The sequence below is a fragment of the Centrocercus urophasianus genome, unplaced genomic scaffold, assembly GCF_019232065.1.
Source record: "Centrocercus urophasianus isolate 14NV4802_14NV808 unplaced genomic scaffold, USGS_Curo_1.0 seq_5, whole genome shotgun sequence".
NCBI lineage: Eukaryota > Metazoa > Chordata > Aves > Galliformes > Phasianidae > Centrocercus > Centrocercus urophasianus.
Window position 1 is genome coordinate 3,189,758 of NW_024885088.1, and position 17,395 is coordinate 3,207,152.

Here is a 17,395-nt window from a genome sequence, read left to right on the forward strand (position 1 = left end):
CCAAGTAGTTTCCTTTGTTTAAATCTTACTTTCTGTCATGCTGCACTGTTTCTGAAAAAACCAAATCATCTTCAAAATGCATGAGAAATTGAAATCATGACATATTCTGTTACTGCTCTAGAACCCACATTTTAACACCATTCTATTAGTTCTATATTTAAAAATAAAATGGTAGCAGTACCTCTTCCGCAAAGTTAGTTTTCTTGTCAAGCATTTCTCGTAATGTCTGAAGAATTTTAATGCAGAGCTTTTCTTCTTTCTCCATCAGCTTCTTTGTGTGATTAATCAACCTTAAAGTAAAATATTAAACCTTAAAGAGCATTGCACGTTGTTACTACGCCATGCTAAAATTTCTTCATGCAAAAATTACTCATCATTATATTTTTCCTTAAGCAAAGGAAATAAAAGTAGACAAAAGAAATCATAATTAAAAAGGCAATGGGGCTTTCAAGGTATTGTGAGTTTCTTATTACAATTTGTGATCCTTCTTGCCCATACAGAAAGCAGAATTCTACACCCACTTTTTTTTGAATAGTTCCAGATTAAGATCCAAACTTGCTCCTTTTTTCTTTATTTGAAGGTAACTATGTATTTTCATTAACTTTTATTTAAAGCTAACCAGAATTCATTGTGCTTCTTACGAACTTTAAAAGCTACAACCTTTGTACACTTTCCAACTTCAGTGATGGTTGTAATAAATAATTATATAACGAGCAAATTTACTTCATAACGAGTCAACTGGATCCAAAAGATCCCCAAAGCATTCCTAAAAACTTCACATGGAAACACTCAGAAATGCAGTTCTTTGGCTGAAGCACAGCCACTGTTTACACTCACACAACTTCATGAGATTGTCTCAAGACAGAAAACAAGGTACATGTTTGCCTCCAGCTAAAACTGTGCCAGGAGTTTGGGTTTTAGTATCCTTAAGCCAGTGCCAGAAGAAGCCTTTTTATGTCTATACAGAGCAAGTCCTAGCATAGCTGATGTGAAAACAGAAGAAAGGAGGAAATCTGAAGGCCTTGGACAGGTTTCCTTTCTTCAATACCAGTGTTGGCTTATAGTTAATAGAACAGTGTTTGAATTAAAGTGTATGATGAACACACAGCAAAGGTGCTGTGGCCACCAATTTACATAGACATTACTGGTCATAAAGCTCAAGCAGGCACCCAAAATAGGCTTGAGAGGGATGAAACAGCATCAGCTAAATCTGTTCTGTAACACAATGAAACTGATTGTATTTAGAGCATTGCTAACTTTGTGAGCTAAAGCCATCTTGGACTCAATAAAAACACCATGTAGGACGTTTCCATTGTTATGTTAACCAAATTCATTAATTGTAAGTCTAAAAATACACAGATCTCAGGTCTGCAGTACTAACAATATTTTTTGAAGTTACATATTTATATCAGGGTTCTTACATTGCTCTGCAAAACATTCCTTGCTGTGCAAGTTAATTAAATCCAACAGAAACCTGCTTATTGCATTATACGCGCCACACTCAGCAGACCTCAACTTGGTTTGATACTGACTTTGAACAGGAGTTTGAGCAGAGGGAATGAGATGGAACAAGCTCCAAATCTAACTTCAGTTTTCCAAACATATGAAGTATATTGTTACAGTGCTATCTCTGCAGAATACGCAAAAAGCCAAGGAACCATGAGAGCTTCCAAATGTGTCAATTTCCCCCACATTAAGTCAGTTGAAATTAGAGTTTCTCAAGGGCAGTGAGGGCAACTCACTCGAGGATTAATAAAAAGTATTGAACAACTCTATTCCAATGCACAAATTGCAAATAAAAGATCTAGTAATTCAGGATCAGGTGGGGTGCCAGTGAAATGTATCTTAAAAAGAGCCACTGCAGTTTAAAATAAAAAGGAAATGGTTTATATGCTTTATTAAAAAAATAAATAAAATAGCCCTGAGCACCCTTCTCCATTATGAAATCCTGAACATTCTACCACAGAAAGTCTAAGTTTCTGCTGTCAGCTTGGAGAAACTTAATAGCAAAAGTAGCCCATTAAGAAAACAGAAGTAGCTTGTTCCTGTCAGAATTTTAACAAGCTTCCAACATTCAATTTCTAGGCAGACAAGGCAAGCAATGTTCTCTCTACTCCTCTCCAGACTTCTATATCTCTGAAAAATATAAAACATGCAGCAAAAGACCTCAATTTAAGATTTCAATACGAACTCAGACTCCTACATGCTTAAGTCACTATTGAAAATTAGAGGGGTCTCTATTGAAAAGTTTAACTTCCAGTTATCTTTTCCAAAGAAGCAAATAGGCCTCTCCTTACACCACTTACTTGGACATGAAAGCACCGCATCTTATTCTGGCATCGCTCCCTTCAGGAAAAAGCAGCTCTGGACTATGCAGCACATCAACCAGCACTGAGAATTCAGCCTGCATCATGGGAGTGAACTGCTGCTCCAAGGAGGACACTACATCCTAGGAAATAAAGATTTACAACTGAAGTCAGTCAAGAAAACTAGAAGAACATTGCTATGGAGCTGCATAATAATGCACTTCTTAACCCATGCTACAGTAAAGCAACCTCCTTCTCCCCGGTTGCTCCTCAAGCTGGATGAGGAGGGGAAGGTGCCCATTACTATCCATCTTGCTGTCTTCTTTTATATTTCTCCCCTGCAACAATGCCTCTAAAACACTTAGGAACATTCAGAATGAGAGGAGGGCCACAAAGATGATCAGAGGGCTACAGCACCTCCCCCTGAGGAACAGGCTGAGAGAGCTGGGGCTGTTCAGTCTGGAGGAGAGGAAGCTCCTTATAGCAGCCTCACAGTACCTAAAGGGGACCTACAGGAAAGCTGGGGAGGGACTTTTTGTAAGGGATATAAAGGGACATATATAAGGAATATGTTTTTATGGTGACAGGATGAGGAGAAATGGCTTTAAACTGGAAGAGGGTAGATTTAGACTAGATATAAGGAAGAAATTCATTACTGTGAGGGTGGTGAGACACTGGAACAGGTCGCCCAGTGAGGTTATGGATGCCCCCTCCCTGAAAGCTTGAAGGCCAGGCTGGATGGGGCTTTGAGCAACCTGTTCTAGAGGGAGGTGTCCCTGCCTATAGCAGGGAGTTGGAACTAGGTGATACTAAACGTTCCTTTCAACTCAAACCGCTCTATGATTCTATGATGTTTCTATGATGGTGTGCTGGAAATGCACTGCATTCTGTATGTATGATGTTAGCCTATCACCTAAAATGTTGCTTCCTGAGTATGTTGGGCACCTCTACTTATTTGAGTCCTGCTGATTTTTATAAACACCTGATGTCATTTAACCACTACCTTCACAAAATGATTTCCATGTTTTAAGTAACCTCTAGTGAAAGAAACCTGACATAATGGTTCCTATAAACCAGAGGACCTCCCTTCATACCCCAAAAAGAACATGCGACTGTGACAGGGCAGAAAGGAGATCCTTCACTGTGGATCACTTTAGGGAACAAAAACAAAGCTCCAACCCCTCTCTTCTGACTTCCGTATGAGCTGAATTCAGATCACAGATCAAAAGTCTCTCAGTGTTGACTTTACTTTGAACAGGCACCAAACAGGAGCCGAGCCCTCTGCTTCCACCACCAATAAGTTCAAGGTTCACTGTATTCCAGCACAAAAATGGCAATGAGTCTCTCTGTGGAGTTTTCCACTGCTAACACATCACAGATAAATACACAGCTACTACCAGCCCAAGCCATTTGCTATTTTGTACCTGTAGTTTTTCTATTATGTTCCTGTAATCCCAGGCAGGCCCACCAAGAGCTTCTTTAAAACGTGGTCCGCTGCGGGCTGACATTCTCCACCCCATGGCTGCCCTCTGCACCATGTTAGAGTGACTCTTCATGAACAAGGTGTTGACCTGGCTGTCCAAATCCACCGGAATTGCAATCCCACGGTTCTTAGCTTTAAGAGAAAGAAAGAAGACATCTAGAGTGAAAAAAACTTCACAGTTTTCTGCAAACCATGGCATGCAAAATCCTGATACTCTAGAAGCTGAGGGGAGGGACTGAGAGTGGGATTTCACTTCGGTGAGTTTTAAAAACAAGGATCAAAACCTAAGCTGGTAGAAATCAGCTGTTACCTAGTTAAAGACAGAGAGCTGAACCACTTAAAATGAGCTGCAAATGGTTTCCAGTATACAGTTTCACAGGCACAGACACTTATTTTTAAAAGACAGATTATTTTTGTTACCAACTCATTAAAAAAAAATCAGATCCAGAGATACTAACAAGAGTAACAAAAAGAACATGCAGCACAGCTATTTTTTCTGTATTCAGGAGTAAATTCAAAAGTTCTTCATTCTAGCAGACATATGCACAACTTGCTAATTTATCCCATGTGCTGTTTGTTGCTTTCCTGACTATTTTTTCTCACAAAGATCTTGAGAAACCAAGTGTATACAAATTAAATTTGAAAGACTTCTTTTCTCTTCCTACAATTTCCTATACAGCCAGAGTTGTTAAGTCATGAGATTCCTGGACACTACTGCAATATAACTGATAAGCAGATACAATTGGCAAATACAGATCAATAATTCGACTTCTTTTATTTTTTTCTTAGGCTTTGGTGTAAGGTGGGAAGTGATAAAAGAGAGAATAACAGAGAAAGAAAAAACAACCTGGGGGAAGACTTGCTCCAATTTTTACAGAGCATCCACTGTTGAACTCCCACTGCATACAGAGCTGTCATTTGAAAAGGAAGTCCAAAAGACAATGCTAGAAGGTAGCTGCCCTTTCCTTTCTGAATATGTTTGTGTTAACTGTATCTCTCTATTTCACCTGAGATCAGAGTGACATTCTTCTAAGGCTCTGCATGAGTTGTCTGAAATTCGACAAACAAACAAGCGATTGATGCAGCAATACTTCTATTTGAAAGATTAGGTCACATTTAAATGATTAGGTTTTATATTCCATGCCGTTTCATTTAATTTCCAGGGCACAGTTTATGCTTAGTAAAAACTGAGAAATAGTCCTATATGTGGTTCTCTGCCATAAACTGGCAATAACTAATTTATTTTTTTCCCTATTGAAATGAGGTGGATTTTTTTTAAAAGCATTGGCCCACATTAAAGTTCTGCACATGTCATTTTCTGAGGCATTTCCCTCCTTCTGCACTGACATGCATGCTCTGCACCGAAGAGGAAGGCATCAAAAATATCGCACCTCTCCCTCCTATTTCCTAAAAAAAATATACAACTTCAGGTCCTGAACTTGTGATGTCAATAGATGACCTTCTTTCCTAAACAGACTGCGCATCTAACCCAACAGTACTTGCAAGCACAAAGTCATGCATGCATACAGCTCTGATGAATGAAGGCTCATGTCTTGCCAAGCACAGTGACTCATGAATCCCAGGCAGAAATTTTCTCTTCCTCTAAACACTATAGTGTAATGACAGGATTTATAATAAACCTAAAAGTGCCTGTGATACTCAACCCTCAGCTTTAGAGACTACAGCAAGTGTGCTGTCATGTGCATCCTCATTCCCTCAGAACCTCTCACCAGCACACCCTACTCTCTTTGCCTTGGCTCCCACAAGGGTGTATCCTGTGGCAGGACCAGGGCCTCCACCCGCTGATCAGGATCAACTGCAAAATCCCAGGGCATTTAGATGGGATGTCAGAGAGCTCTAATGCTCTATTTCTAGCTGGTACTTTCTTTTAAATAGTCCGCAGTAGGAAATTAAAGACATTTTTGCTTAGGTCAAGATAGGAAGACATTTCCCAATAACCACATGCAAATCATCATCACCAGAAGTATGGCAGTTTCAACACTGGCAGTTGAGTTTTCATTCCCACTCTCCATTTGTTTTGAAGGCAAGGTGCTCAATTACCATGAGGAAAATGCTACGTATGGTTGGTCATTATTTCTAATGACTATTTTTCTATATTACTTGCCCAGGTTATTTTTCAAAACACATTTGTCCTGTTGCCACTTACATTTTTAAAGGAGTCCATTAAAGTTCTGCCAGTGTGGTTAGGATGCTGTTGCCTATTAATCCAATTTATTGTTTCCTAATGTCAATCACTAGAATGTTATCGGACAACGCATACTTCTCAATTAAGTGGTATGTATGCAGAATTCTGATACTCCCAGGAATAAATTTAGCAATGGGGAGCATGCTGTTCAGAGGAAAACCCAGATTTCTGCAGTCCTACAGATGCCATTTGAAGTTAACAGCTTCCATCAATGTCTGAGCTGCAGTCAAGGACTACGACTGTTCAAAGTGTTGCAGCTAATTAAAACTATCACAAAGAAAACCAGAGAGAGAAAAAAAATATTCCTTTGTTTCAAGCAGTTTTTATATGTATAATTCCATTTGTAATTAAGATCTGTATTAGTTGTCAAAGGGCACCGTTGAAGTCTAAGCTGTAAACAAAGCCTTTGTCTTCTTATTTCTTTGCAGCTTGTAGAAAGTTTATCTTTCATTTGTTTCACATTTCATTATTTAAAACAACATGAAACATATTTTTACATTTTGGAAAGCTGATGAACAAATGTGAGCATAAATATTTATTTTTAATTTAGGTGTTGTTCAAAACGTGTCAATCTCCCTGAAAGCATGAACATAAAATATTTAAAAGCATGTTTATTTTTGTTCCACTTAGAAATACTTTTGGACAGCACTCAAACTTGCAAAGTAGGGTTAGAGCTGGTAGAAGAAGGAATGAGGAGGGGTTAAAATTCTGTTCCTCATTTGAATAGTGAACTGAGGAAAAAAGCATACTCACCATATGCAAACTGGTACCATCGGTACCTAGCAGGATACTTACCACAATGGACTAACACATATCTTCAGCTGGGGCAAAAATCTGCTTGCAGTGGAGGTCACAGTGCCTGCTTACACACTGTGTCAGTCCCAGCTAGGGCACTCTACACAGGGCTAGTCACTCTAAATATACTATGCTGTTTTGCCAATGCCAGAATAACTGTGATTTGCTGAAGGTCACTCACAAGAATAGTGGCAATAACTGCATTTGAGGCAAGACAAGTGAACAAATGGCACCAGCAGAAATGGTCAACAACAGTGTCCCAAATTCAGGTAGGCCATAGCAAAATGTTCTGCTCCACGCTAGGTGGTTGTGGGCATATTCAATGTCCCATCAGATTTGCCTCTTCTTTTCTGTTTCAACTATGAAAAAGTGGTGTGAGATGGGGACACAAAAGAAAAGGGGAATATTAATGATGAGAATCATTAGCAGCTTAGTTCAGGCCTCTCCACAAGCAAGCTGGACTCCACAGAAGTCCCAATAGCATACTCCAGCTGCTGAGAAGGGCTCAAACGGTCTGAATACATTGTATTTTGTTAAATTACCTGCATGTACATGTCTTAACAGAATCAGAGAACATGGAAGGGGAATCCTTACTGATACGCTATCCTTTCATTATGCTGTCTGCCTGAGAGTAGCATCGATTTAACGCTAAGGATTTCCAGGAAATGGTCCTTATCTGTAATTTTCCTTAGAAAACTATTCTTCAGAGTAATACATCTTGCTGTAAGGAAGCCTTAGATTCTCCTTGATATTCTCACCTTGTGCTTTCTAATTTAAAATTTTGCTCCGTTAGCTTTGAATGATACAGTATTTAATACCTTATCAGTGTTTAGTGCATTTTGTGCTACATAAAGCAATCCCTAATGTACGTTTTGGGGCACACTCACCAGGGTTTCACAGCCTTAGAATTCCTCAAGGAGGAGTGGGACATAGAATTTGGGTCACAAAACCACCATGGCTGCTCTTAGCTGTGAGTCCCTTACTCTCTTCGCATTTTACACCCCTCTTGTACTTGCAGACAGCTATCTCATGTTCTGCCACCTTCCCCAGTTGTCACTTAACAGAGAGATGCATATTTAGTTCAATTAATTTGGCTCCATAAATCAGTCCCTGCAGCTCCTTAATCATTTACTGACTGCTTAACAAATGCATTTGGATGGAGAGACACTAATGCTAGCAACAGCATGACTTTTTAAGGAAAATAAAAGCTTTGTGTAGACAAGACACAAGCCTGCCAGTCTTGCACCCTTCACTCAGATGTTTTTTTTTCCAGCAGAAAATCTACATTAAAATATTTATCAGTCTGTAAAAAGATCATCATTGAATTTTTCTTGCAATTAGGGAAACACAAACAGTTAAAATAGAATAAAATATGTGTTTCTTCTGAAATGTACTCTTCTTGCTGTCAAAAAAGTAACAACAGGATAATTATCTTATTTGAACTAAAAACTGAAAGTGAAGGTCTAGCTTTTATAAAATGGAAAAGTGAAATAGAAAGAGGAACAAAGTATTTTCAAGGCTAAAAAAACTGTTTAAGGAAGTTCATCAGCATGGACGTTAAAACAAGAGCAATAATTCCACAGAAGCAAGAAAACGTATCCTAGAATTTCTGTTTAATGTTTCCTATGTGTGATCTGACAGGGAAATTGGAAAGGTTGTTAGAGCACATACAGGCATGGTCAAGAAGCATCACAGGAAGTTATTTTTTGGTTCTGTACAACCTTAATGGAGGAACAGAGAGTTGAAAACGGAGAATAAACATAACTAGAAAGGACTCAACTAGACCTTCTGACCATTTGATCTCTCGTTGCAGACAACTCACGTTTTTTAATCTTTTTTTAAAATGTATCAGTCTCCATGTAAAACAAAGCTGCATTTATTGCCATATCTCCTCCCATTTTCTCTTGTTGATCATGAACAGCCTTCCAAAGTTAGTTCCAAACCTCTCACTCACAATCTAACTGAACTTAGGTTACTTACAGCCTCACATATTTTAAATAACACTGGTTTTGTATCAGCGCTGTCCTTTAGCTTAAATGTTTCTTCTTTGCCACTGTTGATCTTCCTAAGATAGGAAGATCAATAATAACAATAACAATACAGGTCTTTATTTTGCAAGGAAAATACGTGGAACTCTCATAAAGTCTCCTGCTGTCACATGGTTCTCCATTCTCCTGCTTATCACAATAGTACTTCCTCTGTACTTCCTCTGCCCTCTGTCAGAGTTTTGAACTTTTGAAAAAGTATCTTACAAAATTTGCCTCCTGTTTTGAAGGATTCTTTTGCTTTTTGGTTTTCCTGCGCAAAATCCTAGAGCATGACCTGATAATGAGTAATGTGACTTGGCATGCTAATAGATTTTTTAAAAGGGCTGCCAAGAGAAATAGCCTAACAAAATATGAGTTACTATCTGCCACTGTTTACTCACCTGGAAATTCTAATTATTTCATTATTCCATTATTGGTGGTAATAGCAGTCATACAAGTACTACTTAAAATATCCTTTACATGCATGCAGCATCAAAGGGAAGATGCAATTTGCAGAAAATACAAAGGATAAAGCTAACGAATACTACAACAAGAACACAACACAACATGTAGCTCAGCACACTGAGGTCCTCCAACCTTGTAACAAAAGCAAAAACTCATACTCTGAGGGGAAGGTCTAAGATCACAACTTAAGAGGCAAAGGCAGCTTTTTGCAGAGAGCCTGGAAGACAGGTCAACCATGGAAGAACGAACGTGCTCCCATACCATTTAAGATATACTCAAGATCTTTAGTAGTGAAGACAGGTGGCATTCCTTGGTATTACCATATGGAAACATAGCAGATGATTTAAATGACAATCCTTCTGGCCTCAATCTTGAAAAAATTGTAAGATCTAGGATAATGAATTCACTAAAAACAAAATAAACTGTTACTCTTCTTAGCTCCTCTATTTTCATAAGGATTGGGGACCTTTTAAACAAATTTCATTTGTAGCTTACTGTCAAAACAGCCATTTTGATCATTCATTTTTGGACTGTATTTTCAAGCAAAAGATCGGTGCTGTGTGATAACATAAAAATGCAGAAGTGATTTATTTATAATGTATTAATTTAGTTAAAGTGATTATCTGCTTCAAAAATTCACATGAACAAGAAGTATTACTACATATATATTATTCTGTAATTATTTTAATTCATGCCAGTGTAAGCAACTGTTTACGAAGCAACAAAAATTCAAGTGTATTGGTATCTTTGTGTTCCAAATCTCTTGGAGTCACAGAAGGGTCTGCTGAAAAATGCAAGCAAGCTTGTATACTTCCTGCTGAACTGGAGGCAGAAAACTGCCTAGAGACAAATATGCAAGCGAAGCTTGAAAAGCTTATGAAGTTTTTCTCTGGTAGTCAGGTGGAGTTGAAGTACCAAGGCTATAAGAAATTAGCTTCTGCAACATATCTTCTTCTTGACCTGTAAGATAATGTACACTCTTACAGTGCTTATAAGAAGACAGATCCTAACCTCCTAACACAGTACTTAGATCTACCTGCCAGCAACGTAACTAGTAAGCAATGGGCAGAATGTACATTGCTTAAACTTGCCCCAAAATGGGTCTTTTAAAAGTGCATTATTATATGGATCTTTGATATCTTGGGAAATCTGTGTATGATCTCTCCTCCTGCTGAGACTCATTTCTAAATCCAGGGCTACTACCAAAAAAAAATTTAGAAAATCATGTTTGTTCTTTCAACTCTATACTACATTTATTTTCCATCAAAAGTCTTTCGTCTCTGCTGTAAATCTGTCCAGTACTCTGTCTCTCTGATACAGGCAAAATCTTTCTAGAGTGTTTTTTTTAAACCCTGCTGTGAAACATGAAGGCCCTGACATTAAAGCTGTCAGACTCTCAAGTTAAAAAAAAGAAAGAAAGAAAGAAAAAAAGCAGAAGAGTGCTCACAGATGCCTAGCCAAAATTTCAAAATTCAAACCTAGTCCAAATACTCAGCCAGAAAAAGAAAAAAAAAAAAAAAGAAAAAAGAAAAAAAAAAAAAAAAAAGGAAAGGAAAGGTTGGCCTATTTGTATTATGGAAGAAAACTCTGCCTTCTCAAAAAGCCCCATTTTGTGGGGTAGACAAAGAAACTTGGTATACACAATAATTACAAGGGCCTCGATTTTAAAAGCCTTCAGTACCCCCAACTGGGTTTTTCCAAAGCTTTCAGTAGAGCTGAACAGGCCTACTGAATTAGAAAAGCAAGCCATGTTTGGCACCATGCCTGAAAATGCTGAGTATCACATAAGGCTAAAATCTCATCTAGCTAGCAAAACTTTTATGGAAGCGTGTTTGTTAAAATACTCCATTTTCCACCTCATGTCTACCTTGCTCTTTTGGGAAATCCCCCTCAATAATTGCTTTCTACTCCCTTTTGGTACTGACAGAATAAGAAGCCAAATAAAAAAATTGTGATAATTTGCTAATATGATACAATTGTACAGTGTTCACTATTGGTACCAGTAACAAATCCTTAAGCCATTATAATATGGACAAGGAAATCAACAAACTGCATGCTAAAGTGTGCTTTCAGGGGCCAGCTCCATTGCTGCCAGACCCACGGCACACCAATGTCACTCACAGGCTCCCAGTCCTACTGCTGCTGCTGGTAGCATGGAAGTCACAGAGGAGGACACAGAGTGAGGCCCTTCAATGGTAGCTCAGCTCTACTTCCACATCTGAGAATGCCCAAGACATGGGCAGGATCCTATGAGCACGAAGCCAGAGAAGCAAGAAGGCTGGACAGCACAAAGGCATACTTTAAAAAATGAACAAACAAACAAGAGCAAACCAACCAACCAACCAACCAACCCACACCGTAGACCACTTCCTTCAAGGTGATGCACACTTTTTCCCCACCTGGCTGTTATGGGTACAAATTCAGGTTGGCTGTTTCAGCACTAGGCTCAGGTGACTCTACATATCCTTTTCTCTGTGACCTCTCTGAGATAAAATTTGTTTTTAAGATTTAGTTCCACAGAAATGTAGACATGGAGCTGTCTAGAAGTATCCATAGAGTATAGTTGGTCTCAAAAACTCTCATCTGCCTTACTTTCTTCCCTCTTTCCTCAGACCCCCAAAGAAAGTAATTTACTGATTACTCCTTCCAGAAGTGCCAGAGGGGAGCAAGGAAGTAAGTGTTAAACACACAAAGACTAGAGTTGTCTCCAGTTTTCAAAGTTCTCTTGTCAGATAGATCCATGATTAAATCATTTGCACAACAAAACAACTGAAGGTTGCTAAGTTTTTAGATAACTGCTGTTCTCACTCAGAGAAAAAGTTAATGAGGTATTTTGACTAAAATGTTAAATTACATCCCTCCAAAGCTATCTCAAGATCTAAATTTAGAGTTGATCACTGCAGCATCACAGAAGATGCAGATAGTTAAGGCACCCTTTCGTTTTGTTTTATCATTATTTATTAATTTAAAAATTGCATCAACTACAACATTTAGCCAGTTCCTATACAATTCTGCCTTTAATTCATGCTGAGTGGAACCTTATTCTCTTAGTTCTATGGAAACTATTTTGAGTAATCTTTTTTTCCTTTTGTGGCAAACTTTAAAATTATATTCACAGAAATGTAACTTATGAATGAATTTTTAGCAGTCTTACCTTCATACAGGTGAAGAATGCTTTGTTTTGTTTTTTTTTTTTATTTTAGGATGGAATCACTCCTGAAGTAGTTTTAAGTCTTTGATTTTAATGTAGTATTTGAATTCATTTCAAAGCATGTAACTTATTGCTGCCCTTGGGACCAAATATGATTTAAGTCTTCATGCCAGTGCAAGCCAATATGCACGTAACAGCAGTAAATGCATAGGCCTGATGGTGAAGAGAAAGCAGAGAAGCTATGGAGTTAGAGAATTCTGTTTTCCATCCCCGACTCACTGAGGGGACAAACCCAGGGGAAAAAAAAGATGGTGTTCTCTGTTAATTCCTAAGTGTCACTGTTTACAACATTACAGCACGACTAGAAATGTCCAGATATTCTCATACTCACAAGTTTTGGTTATGTTTTAATACCATAACTATCTTGAGTAAATATAATTCATTTACCAAACCCACTTCTCTGGCTGATAGGTTCACCCCCTATTTGACGGAATAGATTTGAAAGCATTATAAAATGTGTCAGAATTTAGCCTTAAAGTGGGATTTCTTAAATTACTACTGGCAGAACTACACAGTGCTATAATCAGAGAACTACAACAAAAACATAAACATTCAACCTCAGGTAAGTCAGATCTTAAAACACAGAGAACAACAATGAAGGCAGAACTTGGCACCTACCCACTTCAGCCAGCGTTTTGATACATGACTCCACTGAGGCTTTCTGAGTTGGGTTTGGCCAGGTACAGTTGTAAATTCTAAAAGCAGACTGCAATAGCTGAATAAAAACAGGTTGATGTGTCTAAAATCAAAAAGATAAACATGGAAGTTCATACTTTAGAATGTCCTCACAACTGTCCTAAGGTTTGACACAACATAAATCTCATGTGTGGGGTTTTTTTTTAGCTTGTACACTTAAATTAAATTAAATTAAATTAAATTCTCTTTGCACTTCAGGACAGGAGAGAATGCAAACCAATTCTGCACCCCGACAGAGGCCAAAGCATGTAATTTGCCACCAGATTACCACTGATATTAAGTACAGTACAGAGCAGAAGGACTGAGAAATCTTCCTGGTTCTCAGGTGTATGTAAATTTGTCATAGAACACAGTGTTTTTTCATATAAGCAACTAGATAAACCTTTATTCTGCAAAGATAACCTGTCCAGTGAATCCACAAGAGCCAGCGTTGAGCTGTCTGCTGGTCAGAGATGTAAAAAGTAAAAATGAAGAGTAAGTGATTTGAAGTGAAATTAAGCTGCCAGCCAGTGGCATGAGAAGGGAGAGAGAAATTAGAGAAGGATACAGAGGTACAGGATTCCTATGTCATTAGCAGAAGGTATCTCATTAATGGGCTGAATTACATATTGGTCTGTCTCTCTTTTTCTTACCTGGAGGCTGGTGCTGTTATCTGAAAACGGAGAATTGAAGAAGCCACTCACAATGCTCATTACAGGCTCAGTGACATATTTCTCCAGAGATGTGTCTGCGTGTTTGCGATCCGTGGTTGTGTTACAAACCTACAGGAAAGAAGGAGGAAGCAATGAGATTTAGAACTTTTAAGTAAGCAAACTATGCTACATAGTATTTATTACAACCCATATAAAAATATTTATTCTTAGTACAGATTTTATGGAAAAATCTATCAGAGATAACTATCTTACAAGTTTGAGACGTATTTGTAATAGCTTATCTCCCTTCTCGAAGATCCACGCTGTATTTTAAATCTCCTTCTCTTCTGAACTAGTTCTTTCTGGTTGGCTGTCTGTTCTTTCCATGAAAAAAAAAATCAGCACACTGCATACCACCTGCATATTTAGACGGATTCAAGAAGAAAATGAACGTTCCCTTCTATTCCCTACCTATTGGAGGTAAGTTGGAAGAGGTTTTAGAGATACAGATTGAAACAAACCCATTAGGTTAGAAAGATTTCAGGTAATGTTTATCTTCTTGCCACATTCAACACAAACGAGTGGCAAGGGTGAAGCTCATATGCAAAAAATAAATGTTTAAAAGGAGGGAAAGAGAAGAAAATAGCATAGACAATACTAACAGCCTTCCAGATTTCAAGCAGACAACATTAATTAAGAAAGCCACATGAGGAAAATAGAAAAGACAACCTAAAAACAATGAAAGAAGAGAACGTATAGCACTGGGACAATTTTGGAGCACAGAAAGATGATTAAATTGTAGGAGGATATGGGCAGATTTGTAGAATTGATTCCTAAATACACTCTTTGGTACAATATTATAAGTTTGTTGCTGCATAAAGATGTCAAGTTTAAAGAACGGAAAACATTTCTGGGATGGTACATACATGCTTCAGTATTTCTTCTCTTTTTTTTCCCCTCAACATTTGTGAACATCTATACAGAGTTATTTTTACTTTGCATATGTCAATCCAGACTGCACTAAAAGATGATCTAAAAGGAGTCTACACAAAGCAAGTCAGGGTGAGAAAGGCAGGACTGGACAAACAAGGCGTACAGATCGTACTCATCCTACCTCTTCATTAGCCTTCAAATAAGCAGTTCTAGTCAGGTTCAAAAATAAATGAAAGGCAAAATTATTCTTTTTCACCAATGCAAGCCACAGGCTTCTGCAACGTTCTAGAGAATCTATGCAAGAACAGAATTTATTTTGTTTACAGACTTCTGGGGTAACCTTCAAACTATCTGAGCTTTTAACACAAAATCATGAATCTGCACGGTACGTACTTATCATTACATCACCTTATGGATGGGGAATGGAAGTCCAGAGAAGCTGAGTGAATTGCTTAAGGTCACAAAGAAAAATGGGTGGCAGAACTAGAGACATAATACACAGCACCTGAATCTCACACAGGGCAAATACGCCCTCTAATTACGCTGTGCCTCTGTGACACTTGGACACCACAAGATAGCAATTTCACCAGCAGCACTTCAAGGAAGGTTACTGATGTGACATCTAAAAGCACCCATGTGCAGTGCAAGATATGGCTCACAAAAGTGCAAGATACAGCAACACAAAAGCAGTGTCATACGGCAGGCAGAGAAATAATCAAAGATAACTTGAGAGCTGCAAGAATTAGGCACCTGGAGGAGCTTTGCTTGTCGGTTTTTCTAAAATGTGTCAGAAAAACAAGTCATGCCTCCACGTAGTGCAATCTTATCACTTCAGGAAAGGAAAGATTTTGGTCAGAGAACCAACAGTGGCTAAAATGGAACAGTAAACATTTCAACCCTCCAGTCTGAGGAGAGTATGACATCTCCTCTTCTGTGGCCCTCGTGGAGGTATAATATTGAGATATATAATCAAAACTTAGTTGGGAAAAAAAATAAAAATATCATAGAACTGAAAACTTCTTGGTATTCTTCTGCTTTTAATTAATCTGCATGGCAATTCTGACAGAGGCTGAGTATTTGTTATCCCAATGGGAAGACAGAGCTGTGCAGCACTAGCATGGAGAATTTAGAAATCACCAAACCTCAATTCCAAAATGCTGTTAAGCTTTTCCTTCACTTGTCTAAAAGTGAATAAGCATGGCAGAGCCATATGCGGGGATACCACTCTGCTTAAACACAGGTCTGAAAAATTCCCATCTCAGAAGGACTTTGGAAATTCTCTTATCTGCTCTTATCCCTCTGCCCTTCTGGGGACTGAAAGATGTTTCTCTGTGGAAGAAGAAATCTGAAATGCATGAAATGGAGATGAAGATTGAGAAAGCAGTGTTTAAAAACCTCTTAAGAGACTTTGGGACCAAAACTCACATGAATAATATTTCAAAAATTCTGCAGGAGAAAGTCACGATGACTTCACAGCTGTCAGATCTCAGCTGTTTTTAATCCTGCTCAGAATACAGCTGCTGACTTACAGAATGAGCCACCTGTGGGAAAGGGAAGCCTTTCCTGGAGCTGCACCCACCTGCTCAGTGATGCGCTCTCAGTCATACACGGGAGAAAGTAGGTTGGCAGAAACAGCAGAAAAAGGTGTCTTTGAAAGAGCAATTGCTTTTGGCAAATGGAATTTAATACACACATCTGCCAACTGCCTGTTTTGCAAGGTATCACAGTGTTGAAAAAGAATGACAGTTGAGGACTAAATATTTCCTTCTTTGGTCTAGCAACAGATAAAAAAAAAAAGGTTTCTTTTTTCCTTATTTCTTTTTTCAGGTTGAGGGAATTCAACCTGAGGATAACACTCTCCATCTTTCACCTTAGTGCTCTCTAATGACAGACTCAGACTCAAAGCTCACAAACTCACCCACTGACAGGCATTTGTAGCAGCTAAAAGGAAAGCATTTCCCCTTCCCCCACGCAAAAGCATCTCTTTTAGCTCACTGCAACACGGAGGATCAAAGGGCTCTTTTTCTAAATGCTTTGAAAGGTATTGTAACATCTTTCATGAAGCTGACAGCATTCTAACCGTCCTGATAGCTACATAAAGCTGATGTATTTATAACTCAGAGGCTCAGCCTGGGACCCAGAAAGCCAAATACGCTCAATAACATAGAAGATACAGCTATGCATGGGGCCTGGCAGAAGAGCAGAACATGCAAGAGCATTTTGGATATGTTCTTTTACTTGTTTTCACTGATAATCTTAATAAAAAGAGCTAATTAGGCACTTGCCCTAAGGACTTTTCAGGAGAGCAAAAAAAAACCCTGCATTTTGCCATTTGGAGAAAAAGGCACACACACTAAATACAGCATTAACAAAACACCCAATATTCACCTCTGAAGACCTGGAGCCAAATTTGTCCTATTAACAAATGAAAACAAGTTCAAGGCTCACCAGCATCAGGATAACTCCAAATCACACGGCAGCATGTCTCCAGGCTCACAAAGTGAACAGTGGGCAGAGTCCCTGCTCTGCATGCATCTGCTTTAAGCCAACAGGCCAGGAAAACTGATCGTGTCAAATAGTTGGGGAGGGGAGTCTCGTCAGAAGGTCAGTACCATGATATATCAGAAAAGTGCAACCCAGA

The 17,395-nt window shown here is 38.5% G+C and overlaps 1 protein-coding gene across 2 annotated transcripts in view; it reads right to left on the minus strand.

The window, feature by feature from the left end:
* The window catches only part of ITPR2 (inositol 1,4,5-trisphosphate receptor type 2), a 265,378-nt gene that overhangs the window by 121,110 nt on the left and 126,873 nt on the right, over nt 1-17,395 (minus strand). For both annotated transcript variants that reach the window (XM_042835042.1, XM_042835041.1), the window contains 5 exons: nt 13,822-13,950; nt 13,112-13,232; nt 3,731-3,921; nt 2,307-2,449; nt 182-290 (listed from right to left, as the gene is read on the minus strand). In XM_042835042.1, the coding sequence (XP_042690976.1) occupies nt 182-290; nt 2,307-2,449; nt 3,731-3,921; nt 13,112-13,232; nt 13,822-13,950 (693 nt within the window). The remainder of the gene's footprint in view (nt 1-181; nt 291-2,306; nt 2,450-3,730; nt 3,922-13,111; nt 13,233-13,821; nt 13,951-17,395) is intronic.